Source organism: Oreochromis aureus, linkage group 2 (assembly GCF_013358895.1).
Source record: "Oreochromis aureus strain Israel breed Guangdong linkage group 2, ZZ_aureus, whole genome shotgun sequence".
Lineage (NCBI taxonomy): Eukaryota > Metazoa > Chordata > Actinopteri > Cichliformes > Cichlidae > Oreochromis > Oreochromis aureus.
In genome coordinates, this window is record NC_052943.1 from 11,671,810 (window position 1) to 11,693,378 (window position 21,569).

General features: G+C 39.8%; 2 protein-coding genes across 4 annotated transcripts; both read left to right on the plus strand.

The window, feature by feature from the left end:
* The first annotated feature begins 516 nt into the window (after positions 1 to 516).
* tcof1 (treacle ribosome biogenesis factor 1) lies at positions 517 to 6,152 on the plus strand. 2 transcript variants are annotated; one of them, XM_031744641.2, is made up of 8 exons: positions 517 to 776; positions 1,912 to 1,964; positions 2,065 to 2,108; positions 2,398 to 2,441; positions 2,530 to 2,704; positions 3,910 to 5,103; positions 5,181 to 5,281; positions 5,383 to 6,152. In XM_031744641.2, exons 1-8 carry the CDS (start codon positions 669 to 671, stop codon positions 5,419 to 5,421), a joined length of 1,758 nt encoding a protein of 585 aa, XP_031600501.2. In that variant the 5' UTR covers positions 517 to 668; the 3' UTR covers positions 5,422 to 6,152. The 2 variants fall into 2 exon arrangements, with proteins under 2 accessions (XP_031600501.2, XP_039473786.1); XM_039617852.1 differs by having other exon boundaries at positions 5,386 to 6,152.
* Positions 6,153 to 7,839: 1,687 nt separating this feature from the next.
* On the plus strand, positions 7,840 to 13,577 carry tmco6 (transmembrane and coiled-coil domains 6). Of its 2 annotated transcripts, none has more exons than XM_039617858.1 (13): positions 7,840 to 8,075; positions 9,466 to 9,572; positions 10,176 to 10,288; positions 10,391 to 10,574; positions 10,675 to 10,779; positions 10,946 to 11,037; positions 11,175 to 11,291; positions 11,387 to 11,501; positions 12,096 to 12,276; positions 12,637 to 12,731; positions 12,892 to 13,059; positions 13,136 to 13,218; positions 13,356 to 13,577. In XM_039617858.1, the coding sequence occupies exons 1-13, from the start codon at positions 7,985 to 7,987 to the stop codon at positions 13,417 to 13,419; spliced, it is 1,515 nt and encodes a 504-aa protein (XP_039473792.1). In that variant the 5' UTR covers positions 7,840 to 7,984; the 3' UTR covers positions 13,420 to 13,577. The 2 variants fall into 2 exon arrangements, with proteins under 2 accessions (XP_039473792.1, XP_031600536.2); XM_031744676.2 differs by having other exon boundaries at positions 7,841 to 8,075; positions 13,136 to 13,270.
* The last annotated feature ends 7,992 nt before the right edge of the window (positions 13,578 to 21,569 follow it).

The following is a 21,569-nucleotide window of genomic DNA, read 5'->3' on the forward strand; positions in this document are numbered from 1 at the left end:
GGGATGGAAGGAGGAAGAGAGGCAAAGAGTGATTCACAGGCAGGGTCTAGTTTATTTCTCAGTTTTTTGTTGCCTTATGGTTCCAAGTGCTGTCACCAATCTTTGCATTTTGTTATTATCTCATGACACTTGTTTAATCAGCTACCATCTCTCCTATGGACTTTTTAATGTCTACAGTCTCAGATCAACACAGCCCTGCCCTCCAGCACTATCAGCAGCAGGAGCAGCAGCAACCCCTCAACAGCAACATTGGACCCATCAGGTAAAACATAGGCTACGTTTGCTTTGCCTCACAACAGTGATATAGTATGATGCGATCCCATATTAGATTCTTGATGAATGTGTGTTGTTGTTATTCAGCCTGGTTCAATGTGCCCCTTTTTAGCTTTGAGCACCCGCCCCTATAAACGTCTCTGCACGGCCCTGTTTGAATGCGTGATATTTTTGCGCGGACCACTGACAGCGTTGCTACGCCTGCTTACTACATCTCCCACAGTGCATTGCAGCGGTAGAAAAGAATCACATCCTTGGGTCAGAGTTCAAAATGGTAACATGCGGGTTTCAGAAGCTGCAATTCTGAGCATCATGAGGATACTTTTGATATGAAAATACCACTTGCGTTAGCTTAGCCTTAGTTTGATTGATCGCCCTTTTTTAGTTTCTCGAATATGTCCGTGAACGCATCAAAGCACGAGCTGATCCCGCTGATCTACCGCCACTTGAAGGAGCATGGTTATCGCTCAGCTGCAGATGAGCTACAGAGGCACAGCCCACAGGTCAACATTGTTCACCACACACACACACACACACACACACACACACACACACACACACACACACACACACACTTAGCAACTGTAACTGTTACAATGTTTCAAATGCTGCTCACCGGCCACTTTGAAAGCCCGGTGGTCAGTAAGTTCATGAAGTCTTCCTGCTCTTTGCAATAACCCCCTCTACTCACACCTCATGCTCTTCCACAAAAAAACATTTTCTGAAGTGTGGACGGGAAAGAAAGTTTGCTCAATTCAATCTGACCATGTTTTGTAACAACTAGACTGCCACGTGTTTCTATTTTTCTGCATAAACATAGTTGTGTGTGTATATAACTTTAAATATACCCAGAAATGTATCCTCCCCTTGCTGTGTGCTAAAACTAGCTTAAAAAAAAGCTTGAAAGGCTTTTAGCTCTTTACCCTTACAGGCCAAACAAGAGTCTGTGTACCTTTCACCAATTAATGTGCTTGAAATAAATGTTTCTGTTCTTGCTTAAGCACAGAGTCTTCTCGCCTTTCACCTCGTATAGACCTCTGTAAGAGGGACTGTGGCTGGAGGAAAGACAGAAAAAGTCAGATTATCTTTAAAGTTAATCAAGTCCTTGACATAAAAATACCATCAGTTAGACTCTACTCACCAAGAGCTTCCAGTGTCTCAAAGAGGATGTAGCATATGGCCAATTTAAATGAGTGGGGAGAGTTTGCGGCCAGGAAAAGGTGTTTGTGGTAAAGTCTAAGAAAAAAGCCCAGAGATTGCAGTCATTGCAAATGTAATACAGACCAAGAAGGCTTGTTGATTTTTCTTCCCCAAATCAGAACCAAAGAGGAGGTTTTTGAATTTGTAAATATTCCACAAAATGTAGTAGCTTCAACAAGCACCTAGAGCCTTTGTCCTTTTCTGTAAACGTGTTTATTATTCTAGTTTATTCATTTGTAGTGAACTCAAGTCCTTCCTAACCAGCTTCTTGGAGTCTGCTTTCATTCAAATTTGACACATAACCATAACAATGCCATGTTTTTATGTCTTTATATGCTGACATCTCTTTCAGACTACTGTACCATGTCCGAGAAATACTCCCGCTGTATATTTCAAACTTCTTAATAAGTTGTAACATTTAATTTTGATTTTCTACAGGGGGAGACCAAAATATCAGTATCACTACTCGACATCTACACATCATGGTTGAAGTAAGGATGATTTCTTAGTGCTTTTCAGAAGCAAAGCCCACTGGTTAAAAATCTTATTTTGTAATAACTTGGATACTAACTATTTTTTTATTCCTGACAGTAACTCTAAAAACTCAGCAGATCAAGGAAGGACTCCAACTAAAGGTTCATATTGTTCTTTTTCTTTGTTAAATACAAATTAAATTAGAAAGCTGAAGTTGGAGCTGAGATACTACTTTTTTTTACATTTGTTTATTTGTGTATATGTGTGTCCTGATCCAGCTGTTCATGCTTACAAAATTATTAAGCACTATTTGGAAAGACTTTGGGCGACAGCTTAGTGAAAAAACTAACATATCAGAAAATGCAGCTCAGTTTGTAGCAGTAAACATTTTGAGGCCGGAGGTTGGCATATTTGAATGCATTTTAACACATTTGCACTTTTTATGTTTAGCAAAGTCTACATCAAAAAAGAAAAAGGACACAACTGCAAAAAAGGTGAATTTTTATTTTGTTTTAATTTCTTTTCGTGGCAGTTCTTGGACTATACCAACCATGCTAGTCTTCCTCTTTTTTTTTCTCCCAGTCTGTTCCAGCAAACAAGAAAAAAAGTGAGGGAAAAGCTGCAAAAAAAGTCCCAGGGGAGAAGAAATCAAAGAGCCGAACATCAGACAAAGTTGTGACTGCCGGTGCAGATGATTCAGACTCTGACAGCAGTCTGGATGTGGAGAAGTGGAAGAAACTGCTCCAACAGATGACAGGTGAGGGTCTGTTTGAAAGAGAAAGAGTCACTGAATGCATTATTCATGGGCGAGCGTGTCAAGGATGAGGTGATGAAAAGAATCCTAGAAAAATGAAGAGGGGGTTATGAGTGCTTTCTGTTAGTGCAGGCGGGTTTGGAGGGAGTTTGGTGAGATTTGGTGACATGAGCTGCGGCTCATTCTGTGTTGAGATGTGTTGAAGAGAAATGCAAATTGAATATTTTCTACTAAAACGATTGGCTGACTAGGTTGTGGTTTCCTCGTGCCTTTCTGTTTGGCACTTTCTGCACCACAGATTTAATTTCACTTCATCATAATACACATAAGGTACCTATTAACAGGGGCTTGTACACAACATTTTTTCTGCTGTGTAAATGGAAGTCAGCAGTCTAATCAAAGATGCCCAGACCAGCTTTTCCTCCCTGGCATTGTCATCCAGCTCTACCAAGGGGACAACAAAGTGACCAAAGCTAGGCTAGAAATATTTGACTTGCCCAAAACACCTCACTTAAGGAGCAACCAGGACACATCCAGTTCAGATACCTGAACCATTTCACATCAAATGGATATTTTTCCCTTAATGTACTGAAATTATTTTAAGTTGCAGGCTATCAGCACACACGTGGGTGAGTTTTGTGTTTTTTCCAACAAGTTTGATCTGTTAGAGATCCAATCAGATGAAATTAGCCTTGTTAGAAGAGGGGTCCTTAGCGTAGTCTGAACTAATATAACCTGTTTCAGGAAAAGGCTGAATTTTATATTTCAAGTTTTTATTGAAATGAGAATCATGCAATGCTCTAATGCAGGTTCTGAATTAAAGTGTAAAGCTGGAAATAAGCAAAATATGCCTCATTTAAGCTAATGTCAAAGCACGCTATTGAGAGACTCTATTGAGAGATGTAGCATTCAGGCGAGGTGTTCATGGTGGAAGGAGTCTAAACTCAGGTGGAATAAACTGTGGAGTGTGTGGAAAATGTACAAAGTGATGGAAGATGAAGGGAAAGCTTGGTCCCTCCACTTAATGAGAGAAAGACAACCACCACACAGTGCAGCACCACCCATGAACAACCTCACCATGGAAAACAGTGATTTCATCCAAACAGAGCTGTGTATAGTTACTGTTTGCTCACTGTTTATGTTTGCTTTTAGGCATTTGTTCCACCATGCACAGTTTGATGTTTTTACTGTGTTTTCTCTGTCCACAGATGCCGACATAGTCAAGATGAATGCCATCAATGCTCTGGACTCCTCTGCTCCTCAGCCCCCGAAAAAGAGAGTCAGGAAACCCCGGGCTAAGGCTCCGGCGAAAACTGGAACCCCAGTTAAACAGAGTAACGGGACAGTGAAACACAATGAAGAGGGTGGCGAGAAACATGTGACTGAAAAAAAAACAAAGACAAGCTCAACCAAGAAGAATGTGACAAAAAATGTGATTTCTGTGACCTCAAGCACTCCGAGCCAAAAGCAGAACCTCTCATCTCCAGCGGACAAACAAATAAAAGAGGACAGGGAAACTGCAACTCCCAGTGAACAAACAACTGATGACAGAACATCTGAGCCCAAGAAGAAGAAGAAAAAGAAAGAGAAAATTGCAGACAAGGAGGAAAAGAATGAGACGGGTGAAGATGGAAAAGAGGAATGTGGCGAAGAGACGAGAAAAACCAAAGACACGAAGCAGGAGGAGGCTAAAAAACCTCCAAAGGTGAATAAAAAGGCAAAAGAAACCAAAGATGATGCTGAAAGAAATGAGACGATTGAGACAAACACAAGAGGGAACGCTGACGAGAAAACCCTTTCAGAGTCAACGGTACAAGAAAAGAAGCAAAAGAAGAAGAAGAAAGAGAAGGCTGGTAGTGAGGGAAGTTTGGCACAGACTGGAAATTCTGAGCAGGTATCTGAGGAAGTGAAAAAAAACACAGAGAGCAAACAGGAAGAAAACAACCAAACCTCAGACCACATAGCAGAAGAAAAGAAAGCCAAGAAGAAGAAAAAGAAGAAAACAGGGAGTGAGGAAAATGCATTGACATTTGAGAGTGAAAGCATTTCAAAGCAAAAAGCTGAAGACATAGCAAATAATATAGAGCAAAAAGCTGAAGAAATTGAGACTTTAGAGCAGACGTCTGTAGAAAAGAAGGCAAAGAAGAGGAAAAGGGACTTCCTTAATGGTGAGGAAAATCCAGAACAAGTACTGCATGAAAAGAAATCAAAGAAGAAGAAAAAAGAAAAACCTGATGAAGAAAGAGAGCAGGTAGTTGAGGATATAATAGATAATAAGGTAGAGGAAACAACAGAGCAGGTCAAGAGTGTCAAGAAGAAAAAGAAAAATAATCCCGCCAACACAGAGCCGCTGCCTCCACCTGACGTAGAGGCAACGAGTTCTCCAACAGAGAAGAAGAGAAGTGAGTAAACAACCCACACATAGCTTAAAAACATGTAGTTTGATGGTTTTGTACAATTGCTTTGCATTTGTCCTCAGAAAAAAGCAAATTGAAATCAGCCGACATCCCAGAAATACCTGTAGATTCAATTCAAGACGCCATGGCGACAGAAACCGCCTCAAGCGACTCCCACAAAAAGGTATCACGCTACTTCAGTCCGCCCCAGATCGAAACTTAGAAAACAAATGTGTCCAGTCTCAACGTTGGCGGATCATAACCCTCATGTCTGTCTCTCCACAGAAGAAGAAGAAATCATCAAAGAATCATCAAGATGTGTGACTCGTCATCCCCGCAGACCCAGAGGACGAGGGCGGCACATCATGTCCTCCGATTTCTGATCATATATCAATAGTTAGAATATGACTTAAAACTTTAAAGATCCGTCTTTTATATTTTTGGTACATTTTTATCTTTTTATGGGTTTTGGGTTTGTGTTTTTTTACTTAAGTGTTTCTATGGTAGCTGCCATTTTCACGGCACGCACATTTCATGGTTGTTTTGGGGAACTGATGATCACCTGTTGAAATATTTTTGCCTCATAGTGAAATTCAGATGGGGTTTAATTGAGTAACGTCTGTTTTTATGAACATGGATTCTGTTTCGTTCTCAGGAATTTCCCTCATGATAATCCTGAGCTAGGTTCTCTAAACCACCTTTCATATTTTTATGCAGATTTAAGTAGTAAAATGAAGTGAAACTGTGTGATTCTGATTAAGAGGTTTACTCCTGTCCTATAGCTGTCTTTTGGTATTTTGTAAAAAAAAAAAAAAAAAAAAAAAATTACAAACTTTTTTTAACCAGATGTATATTTATTCAAATTGACATGTCAGCTGTTCTGTCATGGGAAAGGAGGGGAAATTCTATGTGTGCGATGAGCATTATTTTTTAAAGTTTTAAATGTTTGAGAAAAAATTTCATATATAGATTGTATATTATGTTTTTAATACAAATTAAACGCCATAGGGTTTTTTTGGTTTTTGTCAGCTGTACCCGTCCCAAGTCTTAAAAAATCCTGTTCTTTGTGCACACACAGTAGCGGTTTTAGATACGGGCGACACGGGCGGTTGCCCGGGGCGGCATCGTGGTGGGGGGCGGCATCACGGGCATCGGCAAAAAAAAAATTAAAAATTGCTGGGAGTAAGGGCGCCCTCCGTTTGCGAGGTGCGCCTGCTGCTTGCGGCACAGGGAGGAGAGGGCGGGGTGGCGGGGGATTCTCTGGCTGGCTGGAGCAGCATCTAATAACCAACTCGCAAAATAAAACAAAATAAAAACAAACCAACAACACGAAAACACCAGACACTATGATAAAGACTTATAATTTGTACCGATGTTTTTCTATATTTCCCTCGGGATGAATAAAGCATAATCAATCAATCAATCAATAATCAATACACGAAAAAGTGAGCGCGAGAGCCCTCGGTGCGCCTGCTCGCTGCTGAAGTCAAAGTAAACTTTATTGTCATCTCCGCTACATACAGTCCAGTATATAGAGAGACGAGACGACGAGGCTCCAGTTACAGCAGTGCAAGTAAACGAACAATAAATATTTAAGAGTAAGAAAATAAATATACACTTTAGGACTCGGGGTAAAGGGATCAATAACAATTTAAAATGTATATTTTATATTTTGTTGATTTAAAGTCTCACACACAACCCGTTTTTAAAGTTTAAAAAGAAAAGAAGAGGAGGAGTGTAGCGACTTCCACAGTCGCTAGAGGCCGGGGACTGAGCCTGCCTATTTGCCTGACGCTGTCAACTTTACGCAATAATGCGAGAGGGTGGAATTGCTTGCTTGTTTATTAAAGTGCTTGAAAAGTTTACAGAGCAATGTGATCGGCTCATGATTCAAACTCTTAAAACATCACAGGCTCTAATGCAACAAGGGGAAACTCGTTGTGCTGCGGTCAACAAAAACTACAGCTACCCAGCCCTCCTCTCTGTCAAAATCAAACCAGTGAATGACAGACTGACAACGCCTCTTAATGTCACCGCTACCCACACGTGACTCCTGTTACACATCACCATAGCAACCAAACAAATGAAAACCCAGTGATCATTAAAATTCAATATTTAATTATGGCTCCTACAAGGAGAAACGAGCAAAAGATACAGGTAAGCAGATGTGTCATTGGATAATGGCAGGTCATGTATCCTAAAACTTTCAGAATACTTTCTTAATTATGTGGGTTACAGCTCCTCCAAGAAGAAATGGTAAAAATAGTTACAGTAACAGACTAAACTCCAAACAATATATACAATAATATAATATTAATATAATAGTGATTAGTCAGTGTCAATTGTTGATTTGTCCTGTTCTCATTGTATGATGAATTATGATGTCTGTTTAGTAGCCGTTTGCATACTATATTTTCTCTGTCTTCATATGTGTGTGTGTGTGTGTGTGTGTGTGGTGGGGGGGGGGGGGGGGGCGCCAGAGGGAGTGTTCGCCCAGGGCGCCAAATAGGCTAGGACCGCCACTGTGCACACAAACACTAAACTGCTTAAAAATTAAGGGAAAATGCTTGACTTGATGAGCTCTGGAGATTCTGCTGTGTTGTAGGAGATACTCTATATGTTTATATGTGTCAGGGATCTCAGTGAGACAAATTAAGATTATTAAGAGAGACGAGGCCTAAAACTGCCGTTTCGTATGAGGGTGTCAGCCGAGAAAACGACTGTTCCACACCAATCCGGAGGGTGGCGCTAATGCAGCGAAAAGACGTTTGTTTTACCCCTGTTAAACAAGGACGAAGAAGCCTGCCCAATACCATAGCTACACACTAACCATACAATGAGTAACTGTCAGTGAAGTTTTACAGTTACAGTCGTTACTGGCCGTCAAATGTGGAGGTTAAACAAAGTTCGTCACAAAGCCGGACGACCAGGCGGCAGCTTGGAGGAGCTCAGGCTGAAGAGGCGAGAGAACGAGAGAGGTGTGTCTGCTAAATACCGAGGCTCAGTTTCCCAAACATACTGTAGATTAACCCTGGTCTATAACTAAAACCCTGTTCATTCAGTAGTGAGCTCATTTTTCCTTTAGCTCTGTGACTATGTTTAGCTTCCACAGAAACTAGCTGGAACTGTAGCTTCAACGTAACCTTCATTATTTTATTAATATCTTAACACTATGTAAAGTTCATTTCACGTTATTATAATCGTTTACTTTATTTTAAACCACTTTCTTCTTAACTGGTAGAAATCACAGGTTGGATAATGAACAGGTCACCTAACTATACCACACGAACATACAACCAGTCTCCAAAACCTCTCCAGCATCTACTAACCTGACACTTTATTAGGTACACTTTGCTAGAGCCAGGTTGAACCCCCTTGTGTTTTCAGAAATGTCTTAATTCATCGTGGCACAGATTCAATAAGGTGGGATTCCTGGGAAGTTTTGGTATTGTAGCCTCAGCTGTATATTGCTGTGTAGGCCATCTACTTCGTGTTGTGCGTTCACAGATGCTCTTTTGCATACCTTGGTTGTCACGGGCGGTTATTTGAGGTATTGTGGCCTTCCCATCAGCTCAAATGAGTTGGCCACTCTCTCCTCTGACATCTGGCTTCATTAAGGCATTTTTCTTCTTTCTCAGACCGTTCTCTGTAAACTCTAGAGATGGTTGTGTTGAAAATTCCAGTAAATCATCAGTTTATGGAACACGCAGCCAGCCAATTTGGCACAAACAACCATTCCACATTCAGAGGCACTTAAATCACTATTCTTCCCCATTTTGATGCTCAGTTTGAACTTCAGCAGGCCATCGTGACCATGTCTGCATGTCTAAATGAACTCAGTTGTTGCTATATGATTGTCTGATTAGATACTTGTATTTACCAAGCAGCTGAACAAGTGTGCATAATAAAGTGTGAAATAGGCTTATATAATGTGCACATGTAACTTTTTTTTTAAACTGTATTACAAAGATACAGCTCTTTTTTATGACACCCCTGAGGAACTGTTAGTTAGCTGTTATATCTTCATCTCCAGGTATTTTTACAAAACATAAACAGCAAAAACAGTTCCTGTGCTGATATAGGTTTTCGGTCCTACTCCAAATTCAGTGTTGTATTCAAAATTGAGATGTTCGCATGTTCAGGTCTTAATATAAAATAGAGCAGTGTTGGTGACATACACTGGCTTAAAAGGATTAAAAACCTAAGTGGATTTAGCATTATCTTAACTTATTTCCCCACAGGCATGGCCTGCCCATGGTGGCTTTATCTCAGACAGAGGCATGTTTTGTACAGCATATGTACACTAAACACTCAAGTATGATCCCTGAAGGTTAAATGTTGTGACATTTCTCTGCCTGAATGCTTTAGCACTGAGACAGGCACGCAGAGACAGGCAGCTGGTGAGCAAGAGACTACTGCTAAATGAAGATGAGGAGCAGCTGGACGTTAGCATGGACACAGCCCCAGGAGGACATGTAAGTATCAGATATTGTGTTGGATCAGGGTTGTCAACCACAAGAATTTCCCAGACACCAGAATTCTCCAATCTCGCCCACTTGAAAGCTGGAAGATGTAAAGGAGGGAATCAACTTATAGGCTATGTTTTCATAAGTTTTACATCTTTTACTGCTGATAAAGACCTCCCACATGATCATTCGTGCTAAACTAATAATTATATGAAAGAAAAGTTCCTGTTTTTTGACATCTTTTGAAAATTTGGTGAAAAAAAAGAACATTTTCAGTGAATTAACAAAAACATTGTTTTGTAAGTACAGGACAGTCTGGACAAAGAACTACTGGAACCTTTCTGTAATTTTATTACAGAAAGGCTCCAGAGAGGTTACTGTTGAAATGGCTTCTTTGTCTTATTTTAAGTTTTCTCAGGGATTTAAAGTGTAGCTAAACATATTAACACTGACACAATGGGGTGTTTTACTACTCGGGCCCACTTAAGATCAAACTGGGCCGTATGTGACCCACAGTGTAAACTGAATTTGACATGCCTGTCTTAGATTATTTTTTTGGTAGGTTCAGTAAAATAGATCTGAACTCAGCCTGCCACTCTCATATTTCCCCAGGACATTGTTAGTCTGCTCCACAAACTTCAACACAGCGGGACAGATAAGGAGGCACACCTGAAGGCCTTGAGTAAAGTTCTGCGGGACCCATCTGCACAGCTCACCTTTATCAAGTATGGTAGTGGCTTCTGTTGCCATATTGGAAGAGACTAAATTACGTTGTCACCTTTAAGTCACTTCCTCATCTTTGTGTGTGAAACTGTGTTTACTTTCAGGCACGAGAACAGTATGCATCTGCTGGTCGGCCTCCTCACTGGCTCTAATGCTCAGTGCCGCCTGCAGGCCGTTCGGTGTCTTCACGAGCTCTCTCACTCTTCCCACACTAATGTGGCTCCAGCCTGTCTGCCTGCTACCCCTTACCTGCTCACTTACCTGTCTGGCCCAAGCACTAAGTTTACAGTAAGTCTCCATGCAGTGCAGGCAGTCTGTGATATAGTATGACCTAAAAATGCAGAAGATTTTTGACTTCCTTAATGTGCGTATATTTATACGTACACAGGAGCTGTGTCTCTACACACTTGGTAACATGTGTCCAGACAGTGATGTGGTAAGAGAGAAGCTCCTCGCTCAGGGAATCGTTCCCGCTCTGACCAGCTGTATAGAGGTAAACTACGAAGGCTCACTGTCTACACTAATATCCTTACTGTACTGCCGATTCGTAGAATCGTTGAATCCAGTTGAATCCAAATCTACTCAAACATGCGATTCATAGAGAGACAGGAGTGTCACTGCTACACGTCTTTGTAACATGTTACTGTGTATTTGTCCAGAACCAACGACACAACCTTGCAGTAGTGGAAGCTGCAGCATTCACCCTCTCTCAGCTTCTCCAGGCCAGAGACGCACCCGAGAAGATAATCCCGTAAATATATCAATAATGCACTTCTTCACGTCTTCAGCCTCTGCATTCCTCATCTCGCAGAAAATGTCAGAGTAATGTTTTGTTCACATTTTACCCTGTTGTTTTGTTTTTTTTTTTGTCTTCCTCTGTGTCTGCAGGATGGTCCTCAAGTCTACCTTGCCTTCACACTTGTTATCCGTCCTTACCCCCGACCCACAGTTCGGCCTGGCTCCTGCCATAGAGTGTGCATGGTGTCTCCATTACCTCATATGCAGGTGAGAAGTTTAGGAAAGTGTCCAAAACTTGTCTTGTTTTTTTTGCTGATTTGCTATTGTAGGAAATTACTGAATGTCTTTTGTGCCTTTATCAGCACAGAAGATAACAAAGAGCTGCTGGCTCAGGGTGCCCTGTCACAGTGCAGCTCCTTGTTAGTGTCACTAGGTGGTGCTGTGACCGAGGGAAACAAAGAAGATGGGCTCGAGCTGGTATGGAAGTGAATGATCAAATCCACTATTTACTTTTAACACTCATTAAGACTTTTTTTTTACTTTTAAGCAAACAAATAATCATATGTGTTTCTCATCATGCAAATATTTGGTTTAAAGAATATGGCAGTCAATTTAAAGGCTAAAAAAATTCCTTGAAACAGAACAGAACAGTCAGTCAATACTTACAGTGCTAATTTGCTTGCATGGCTTTTTTGACTGGTGCGTTCAAGGAAGCCTCGACATCAGAGGTTTTCCTGCTGAAAAGCATCAAATTCACTGGCTAAATTTATGGGCAAGCGTTGCTTAGAAAACATGGTCAGAAGTATGCATCTTTAATTCTTTCTTACATTGCACAAATTCAGCATTTGTTAATTATCATTGAATTAATAATGTAGATTAGTTAATTTCATGCTAAGCTACCTCCAAAGAAAGTAAAAGGACTTAATTATTACTAAAAGTCAAGTGAAGAATCTAGGAACTGAAACAAAACAGCAACATCGCACATTTGCCTAAGCATCAGAACAAAGTAAAAATAACAACTTTAGATTTTAATCTGACTTGGATCACAGAAGCTTTTAATGTCTTCTTCAGCTCATCTGGCCTCTGTTGAGGTGTGTGGGAAACCTCTTGTCCTCCTGCCCGGTGGAAGACCTGAATGCTCACCTGAGTGATGCTCATCTGCCGGCTTCTCTGTGTGCACTTGTTCAAGCCTACCTGCACACCCTGCCAGCCTTGGCCAGAGAGACCGTCTGGGTCCTCAACAACCTCACAGGTACGGCTCTCTTGTTTTAGTCGTCTCTGAATGTGACTGCAGCCATACAGAAGTACACCTCATCATTACTAATAGAACCGTTTTGCAATATATTTTTCCTGCTTTGCCGCAGTTCAGTGTAGATTTGTGCAAGAAAACATTGTATTTTTTTGGTGTAACTGTTCAAACACTGAATAAAATGCTTGTGACTGCCTTGTGCATGAGATTTGTTCTTAGGTTATCGGATTGTGAAAAATAACTTATATGAACTGATGGACTTTCCTTCTGTGCACATCTGAGATTTGATGCATCATAATTATCAGGGTTTTCTGTGGAGTAAGTAACGTGTCCCATTGTGTTTTCTACCTCTCTCCATCTCAGCTCACTCCACTGAATTCTGCTCCGCCCTCTTGACTCTAAACTTGGTTCCAGGATTGATCCAACTTCTCCCATTTTCTCAAGGCATTAATACTATGGTTAGTACTATGATTGATATAACTGCTTCTTATACTATTAAGTCATAGTGGCATATAATAAGAAATGTTGTGGTTTTGTCTTGCATCCTTTTGGATGAAAAAAGTGTTTTTTGATTTTGTGTTTTTGTTGTTTTTTGTTTTTCTTGCTTGTTACACTCAGATTCTCAGGATTCTGGCTAATATTGCCCACAAGAAAAAGGAGTTCTGTGTCAAGCTCATGCAGCTTGGTTTACTGTCTGCACTCTGTGCCACACTTAAAATGGCTGATCAGGAAATGGTGATTCGGAGCCTGGACATCCTGTTCATGATGACTGTCAGCAGTCCAGTGGTAAGTGTGGTTATTAGTGAAACTAAACTCTAATGATTGCTAAGCTGTTGCGTGATGTGGTATTCTTCTTCTTCAGGTGGCAGAGGAGTTTGTCAGGCAAGGTGGGCTTTCACTGTTGGAGGTCCTTCAGTACAATGGTGCAGCAGAGATGAGACAAAGGTCGACATACCTCCTGGAGAAGCACTTGTTGTCCTACCAACAGCATATAACAGTAATTTTTATGCAGCCTTATTGTCTCTGTTGAATTTTTATTAGTTTTTAGTTAAAAATGTCTGATGTGAGCTGCTGTCTTGCAGGTGGACAATGTGCCGGATCCTTGAATCAACAAGAAGACTTGTTGTGTTAGGAGGGCCCAGCTGAGGATAACAACATGTTTACATTTTGATATGGTAGATATTGTATGATGCTGCAAGAAAAACCTGTTTGTGTATTTGAAGTAATTAGTGATAAAAATGCTGTCTTGTATGTTTTTATTCATGGAATTTTAATCTCTGCAAATATTAAATATTTTTATAATACTTGTACTGGTGAAGTACTTTTGCATAAAACTGTATTTATATTCAGATATGGCTTGACATATTTCAAGACGTTAAGATACTGAAGGTGTGTTTGTTTCTGCACACTGAAGGTGGAACATATAACATTAGAAACATAATGTGTCTTTATCAACAAGACCTTGTCATCATGCTGTGCAACGATTAAATAATTATGATATAATAAAACTCTTCCTTATAACAAACATGACTGCTGCTTTTTTGGAGTATTTGCTGTTTGGTTTGATTTTATAAAGAAACATTTAGTTACATTTAATCACAAAAAACCTTGGGACTTTTACCTGTGATGCTGATGATCAGCACAGACCGACCCAAAGTGGCTCTGCTTTATCTACTAGAGGATTATCCACCCATGCATAAATTAAGCAGGACACAACTCTGACTTGGCAAATCAAATTCATGTTTCTCTCCTTACAGTAAGCATACCACACAAACCATCCAATTCCTTCAGTTGCATGCTTGAAACAATGGTCTTTTGTAACAAGCCACTCAAACAGTTTTCTTTAAGCCATTAACGAGCCACATTCTATGACTGATCAATTGTAAAAGGCAGGACAAACCCTGAACCACAAAAAAATCAGAAAGTTGATTGATCATTGTGATTGCTTCAAATGGCTGTTTAAAGCGGAAACTTGTAGAGATGATAATTATGCCCAATTACAAAGTAATTTCAATAATGATAAAAAAGACAATATTAATGCAATCTGAATTCCGTAATGTAAATAATAAAAAAAAAAAAGCCTCACTTAAAGACTTTAATATTTCTGCAGGTAAAGCTGTTTTTTTTATGTACACCTGCTTATACTTATAACACAGTCAGTGTGCACAGACCTCATGGAGATGTCACTGACCACACTGTGGAACAGTTTCAGCCTGTAACTTCCAATTAAAGTCTTTGGCTCCTCCCCTTTCTACCCACAATAATCCCTTCCCGTTATCTTTCACGCTGCTTTTTCTGCATGAAAATCCAAGACGAGGTGAGTAAGAAGGACCATTGGGGCCAAATTAATACAAAACATATATTGTCGAACTTGAGAATAAAGTCGAAATTTGGAGATCAAGTTAATGTTACAAGATAATGTTGTTTTGAGGGGGGGGTTAAAATACTATTTTGAGGGAAAAAACTGGAAATGTGGAGATTTCCGTTGTTGTTTCATGAGACTGCCATATTTGCTATACCCTATACAGAATGCCTTGTTTAGACGGGTTAGTAAAACACATTGTTCTGCCGTGTTTTGATACAAAATACACAACACGTTCTCACTCCCAAACACCAAACACTTCCCTAGATTACGAGATCGGAAAAATGAGGAAACATGAGAACAGTTTGGAATGAATCTACACATGTACGTTCATTTTATTTAAATCGCTTTGGAAAACACTATCTAACTTCATTAAAGTGCTGGTTAAGGTTAGGGATAAGGTTAGGGAAAGCGGAAGGTCACCTTTCGCGTTCCTCAGGAACGCCTCGGGACTTGACAAATCGTCACGCGTGAGAACGGGCTGACATACATCCTCTCTGTTACAAGAGGGCGTAACCACCTTTAGTCTGTCCGTTACCAGCCGTCTAGTATAAAGTTAGTATAAATAGTAAGCTGTCAGTGCAGAGAATAGAAATCAGACAAGACAACTCATGAAACATCTGCTTACATCTGGTTAAATTCAGGTGTACAAAACCACAAAGACCAGAAGATCAGCTGATCACAGCTTGAACATTAAGAAAATCTTCTGGAGATCTTAATAGAAATTATTGTGAGCTGTGATTCTTTTCCCCACGCTGAGCCCTTACCCGCTGAAACCCACTTTAACTTTAACTAATTTTTCTGTTTAGAGGCAAAGTCACACGCACGAGGTTCAATTAGCTTTGCACAAAAATAATACATACAGATTGTCGGTAGTTTCACTAACTCTGCCAATAATGCAGATCTACTTATAATACAGTAAGTGTGCACAGACCTAATGGGGATTTCATTTTAACTGAGTGGTTTACTCACTACACTGTGGAACAGCCTCAGCCTTTAACTTCCAAACAAAGTCTTTAGTCCCGCCACTTAATAAAAGAAGAAGTCTCAAATTGCCACACTTCCTCTTTCTTTCACATCATTCCCTTCCCGTTATCTTTCACTCTGCTTTTTCTGCATGAAAGAGTGCATCTAAGACAGGGTGAGTCACGTTTTCTAAGACTTTTGAAAAATCTTGCATTCATCTGGCTTTTAAATGTTTTCTGCTACTCCACAGATATTCTGCCCCCAACAATCTGTGCTGCTGTGGGGAGACTAAGCATCCGGTTCAATTAAGTCTTGTTCTTTTTGACCCAAAGCCAAGCACTGTGTATAGTTTCCTGGAAATGGAGGGAACTCAGACAATGACTAGAGAGGAGGGGACAACAGAAAGAAATGGGGATCAGGGGACTAGCAGCAATGTGCCGATGTCCAGCAAACCTCTGCATCGCTTTGTCCGAAAGGAGCCCAGAAGTCTTGGGGTAACACATCAGATAAGCAAAGTCTTAAATAAGCAGGTTTATACACGAGGATACTATAAGCTGATGCAGCTGTAGACACTCTCATCCATTCTTCCTCTTCCCCTTTCCAGATTGTCATTCTGATGTTTGGCTGTGCTGAGCTGTTAGTGGGATTTCAGTTCTCCAGCGAAGATTTCAAAATCTCTCCTGAACTCTACATTCCTTTTTGGCAGGGAGCTCTGGTACTTACTGTAGCATTTTACTGGCTAGCACTGACATGCTGACAGCTAAAAGTGATCGAACTTGACTGGTCATATCTTCAGTGCAGTTATGTTCAGAAAAGTTCAAAGTAGTGCCTGTGCTATAAATATGAGGCTACAACCATCACTTTGTTAGGTTAACAGCACAAGCATGACACACAGTCATAGTACCAAAAGGTTTAAAAAATGCATCTGGCACAATTGCAATGCTACATGTTAACTAGATCTTTCCAATGACAAATAAACAACAGCAAAAATATTCATAGTTTCCTACAAAAGATGTATTGTATGAAGACAGACTCACACAGCTTCACACTGTGAAAATATCACCCATACTACTACTAAATCTACTGTGGGTTAAGGTCAAACGGCATCATTTGTTGTGATTATTTGCTCTCTAGTTTCTTACCTGTGGAATCCTGTCAGTCTACACTGAGTTGCATCCGTCCAAGAAGATGGTACGTCATGGTTTTATTTCCTATTTGTGATTTTCAGCCCTGTTTATACTCCTACAGTCCTTCCTAATTCAGTGGCCTAATTAATTTTGATTAACTTATCTTTCCCAGATGACTGTGTGCTTGGCCCTGTATGTAGTTTCCATCTTTGGAATCGTAATCTCTTTCTTATACAGGATCATCCACTTTTTCTCTTATCCCCACTTTTATATGCTAAATCATTTGAACAGGACAAGTGTGGTGAGTTACAGTACATATCTATTTTTTGATTATGATTGTATGACATGCATGTTTTCACAGCATATCAATGACTCTCACTTTCTGTCACTGTAGGCGCTGCTGCAAAGTATCGAAGCCATTTTATTGACCTCCTCTTTTTGCGTGTTAGTGATTCTCATTTTTCTAGCCACTGTCGCACGTTTCGCACTGAAATCCACACGCACTCAGGTAATAGCATATTTTATTTTATTATTATTGACATACAAGCCTTTTGTCTACTTCAAAGAAACATGCCACAAAGTCCGATTTATCCCAGGGATATCGGCTGAAGGACAGTTTTCAAAAGTTTTGGTCACTCATCATTTTATTTTTCTTCCACTTTCATGTTTTGTTTTGTTTTTTCAGCTCATCATCCAGCAAATTCCACCACCGAGGACTGAAACGACATCGGACTGAGGCCATCTTTTTAAAGTATTATTAAACATTAGACAACCTTACTAAAACACACTTTGCTGGTCTCTTGTTACACTTGTTCTTGAACTAAAATCATTTCTGTCATCTCTGTGAGGAAAAACTATCTTAGAAGAACTTTTTCAGGAAGGTAATAACGACTAATCTGTCTGGCAACCCTTGTGTTTCCCTGCTGCACGTCTGCAAATCTCTTGTGGTCCACATCGACTGAATGTGTTGACCTCGGCCAGATGTCATACACTATATGTTGGACAACATCTGGGCCACGTAACATTTGTTTGTGACAAGTGCCAAAATTCAGGACGTCCAACCATAAAAGTTTTGATTTGTTTTAAAACATACTTATTAGAAATTCCTTTTTTATTGTTAATATCTGAAAATTTACTTCCTCATCAGACCTTTAGTCATTTGGAAGCCATGTAGAAAATCTATTATGCGTGTCATCTTTTCAGAGATGTCCAAAATTTTCTTGCATTATTGCATTGCATTATTATTAGTGTCTTATTAGTAGTCTTTGACTATCATTAAGCTGTGCTTTGTACTCTGTACTGAATGTTTAACTGAAGACATTTTACAGTATGACATGTTGTAACTGGATGTGTAAACTATTAGCTGTGACCTCTGGTTACAGAGGGAACAGGTACATTACTGGGATCAAAGAAGCCTCGGTATAAACTCTGTTTTTCCTGTTTGCGTAAAATATTTTTATATTTTGTGCAATAATTGTGTACTAATTTAAACATAAACTTTTGTTAAACCAATATAAATACTCTCATTTCATTATGTTAACCTTTGCCTTCACCCCTAATCAACAATAGTAAAAGTCCTCAGCTTATGATGTAGGTTAAAGTTGTACAAACTCTGTTTTTGCCTTTTCATGTGAGTTTGTACATTTCAATAAATTGCTGCACCTCATTTTCCTACCAAAACTTGAAGAAGTGAGAGATGGCTCAAGACTTTTGCACAGTACTCTATATGTTTATATGTGTCAGGGAACTCAGTGTGACGAATTAAGTAAGATTAGTAAGAGAGATAGCTTTTAAGTCTCAGTGATGGCACAGTGTTTGAGTTTGGGAACTGAAGGGGAGTTTGGACCCGGAAACGGCTAATGACCTCAGTTACTTTGTTTAACCTCCACATTGGCCGTCAAATGTGGAGGTTAAACAAAGTTCGTCACAAAGCCGGACGACCAGGCGGCAGCTTGGAGGAGCTCAGGCTGAAGAGAACGAGAGAGGTGTGTCTGCTAAATACCGAGGCTCAGTTTCCCAAACATACTGTAGATTAACCCTGGTCTATAACTAAAACCCTGTTTATTCAGTAGTGAGCTCTTTTTTCCTTTAGCTCTGTGACTATGTTTAGCTTCCACAGAAACTAGTTGCAACTGTAACTCAATGTTACCTTCTCCAAAAGTTGAATCTGTTCATCTGGACGTAGCGTTTGGTGGGAGAAACGTTTCGTCACTCATCCAAGTGACTTCTTCAGTCTCAGTGTTACCTTCATTATTTTATTAATATCTTCCATTAACACTATGTAAAGTTCATTTCATGATATTTATTATCAGAAACTTTATTTTAAACCACTTTCTGGTCAAACTCACAGGTTGGATAATGAACTATAGCACAAGAACCCACAACCAGCCTCCAAAACTTCTCCAGCATCTACTAACCTGACACTTTATTAGGTACATGTTGCTAGAGTCAGATTGAACCCCCTTGTGTTTTCCAAAATGCCTTAATTCCTCATGGCACAGATTCAACAAGGTGCTGGAAACATTCCTGAGACGTTTTGGTCCAAATCAACACGATAGCATCACGCAGTTGGTATCCATGACACAAATCTCCCAATCCACCACATCCTAGAGATGGCTGGTTAGACTCATTGACTGTGGAGGGCAGTTGAGTACAGTAGATTCATTGCCATCTTTGTCAAATCGAGATTATTTGAGCCTTATAGCATGGGGTGTTATCCTGCTGGAAGCAGCTATCAGAAGAAAGGTACGCTGTGGTCATAAGGGGATGGAAATGGTCAGCAACAATACTCAGGTGCACTGTGGCATTTAAACAATATTCAGTTGGTATTAAGGGTGCCAAATAAATATCCCTGACACTATTACAGCTCATACAAGGCAGGATGAATCCCTTTTGTCATGTGTTTTATGCCAAATTCTCATCCTATCATCCAGTGTTGCAGCAGAAATTGAGACTCATCAGAACAGTCAATGTTTTACAATTTTCTGTTGTCCCATGTGAATTGTAGCCACAGCTGTTTATTGCTATACCCCATCTGCTTCAAGGTTTCTCGTGTTGTGCGTTCGGAGATGCTCTTTTGCATACCTTGGTTGTCACAGGTGGTTATTTGAGGTATTGTGGCCTTCCCATCAGCTCAAATGAGTCTGGCCCTCTCCTTTGACATCTGGCTTCAGTAAGACATTTTTCACCCAGAGAACTGCAGTTCACTGGATCCTGTTTTTTTCTCTTTTTCATTTTGATGCTCAGTTTAGACTTCAGCAGGCCATCTTGACCATGTCTACATGTCTAAAGAACTGAGTTCTTGCTATGTGATGGTCTGATTAGATATTTGTATTACCAAGCAGTTGAACAAGTGTGCCTAATAAAGTATGAAATAGGTTGTACATAAAGATTAGACTCGGCCTGGACATTAAAAGTAGGAGTAATCTGCATATGTAACTTTTTTTTTTAAACTGCATTACAAAGATGCTGCTCTTTTTTGTGACACCCCAGAGGAACTGAGCAACACATAAACAGTTCACCCATCAAAACTGAAACGCGCCCGTGTAGCTTAGCATTTGGTCTACATCAGAAACTTTTCTGTAATGCAGGTTTTAATATAAAATAGACATACACTGTCTTAAAGGGATAACCAAAAAAAACTTGAGTGGATATGTTAGCTTATCTTAACTGCAACTGAGGGAAACAAAGAAGATGGACTTGAGCTGGTATGGAAATACACTGTTTTGGAAAATCTTTAAGACTCTTTAAAAAAAAAAAAAAAGAAAGAAAAAACCTTTAAATAAAAAGTAATACTGTAATTTTTTATATTCATTTCTTATTATTCAGACATTTAATTTAAATTATATGGCAGTCAAATTAAAGGCTACAAAACTTCTTTGAAACAGATATTCAATCAATAGTGATGCAACTAAAACATTTAGAATTATGCATAGTTATGGTGCTTACTATGGTGCAATTTTGGCTGGTGCGTTCAAGGAAGCCTCGACATCAGAGGTTTTCCTGCTAAAAAGCATTAAATTCATTGGCTAAATTTATGGCCAATTGTTACTCAAACAAAGTTGCCACAAGTATTCATCTCTGATTCTTTCTTACATTGCACAAATTCAGCATTTGTTAATTGTAATTGAATTAACAATGTAGAGTCAGTATTGTCATGCTAAACTACCTCCAAAGAAATTGAAAGAATTCATTATTACTGAAAGTCAAGTGAAGAATCTAGAAACTATAACAGCATTACAGCACATTAGTCTGAACTTCAGAACAAAGTAAAAAACAACTGACTTGGATCACAGAAGGTTTTAATGTGTCTTCTTCAGCTCATTCGGCCTCTGTTGAGGTGTGTGGGAAACCTTTTGTCTTCCTGCCCGGTGAAAGACCTGAATGCTGTGTTCACTTGTCCAAGCCTACCTGCACACCCTGCCAGCCTTGGCCAGAGAGACTGTCTGGGTGTAACTGTGTAACTATTTACTCTATTCAAACACTGAATAAAATGTTTGTGGCTGGCTCTTGCATGAGATATTGGGTGTTACATTATTGTGTGGTGATAATAAATGATAAATGAGTGGACTTTCCTTCTGTGCACATCTGAGATTTAATGCTTCATAATTATCAGGGTTTTCTGTATAGAAATTGTGTCCCATTGTGTTTTCTACCTCTCTCCATCTCAGCTCACTCCACTGAATTCTGCTCCACCCTCTTGACTCTAAACTTGGTTCCAGGACTGATCCAACTTCTCCCTTCTCTGAGTGTAGTTTCCTGGAAATGGAGGGAACTCAGACAACAACTAGAGAGGACAACAGAAAGAAATGGGGATCAGGGGACTAGCAGCAACGTGCCGA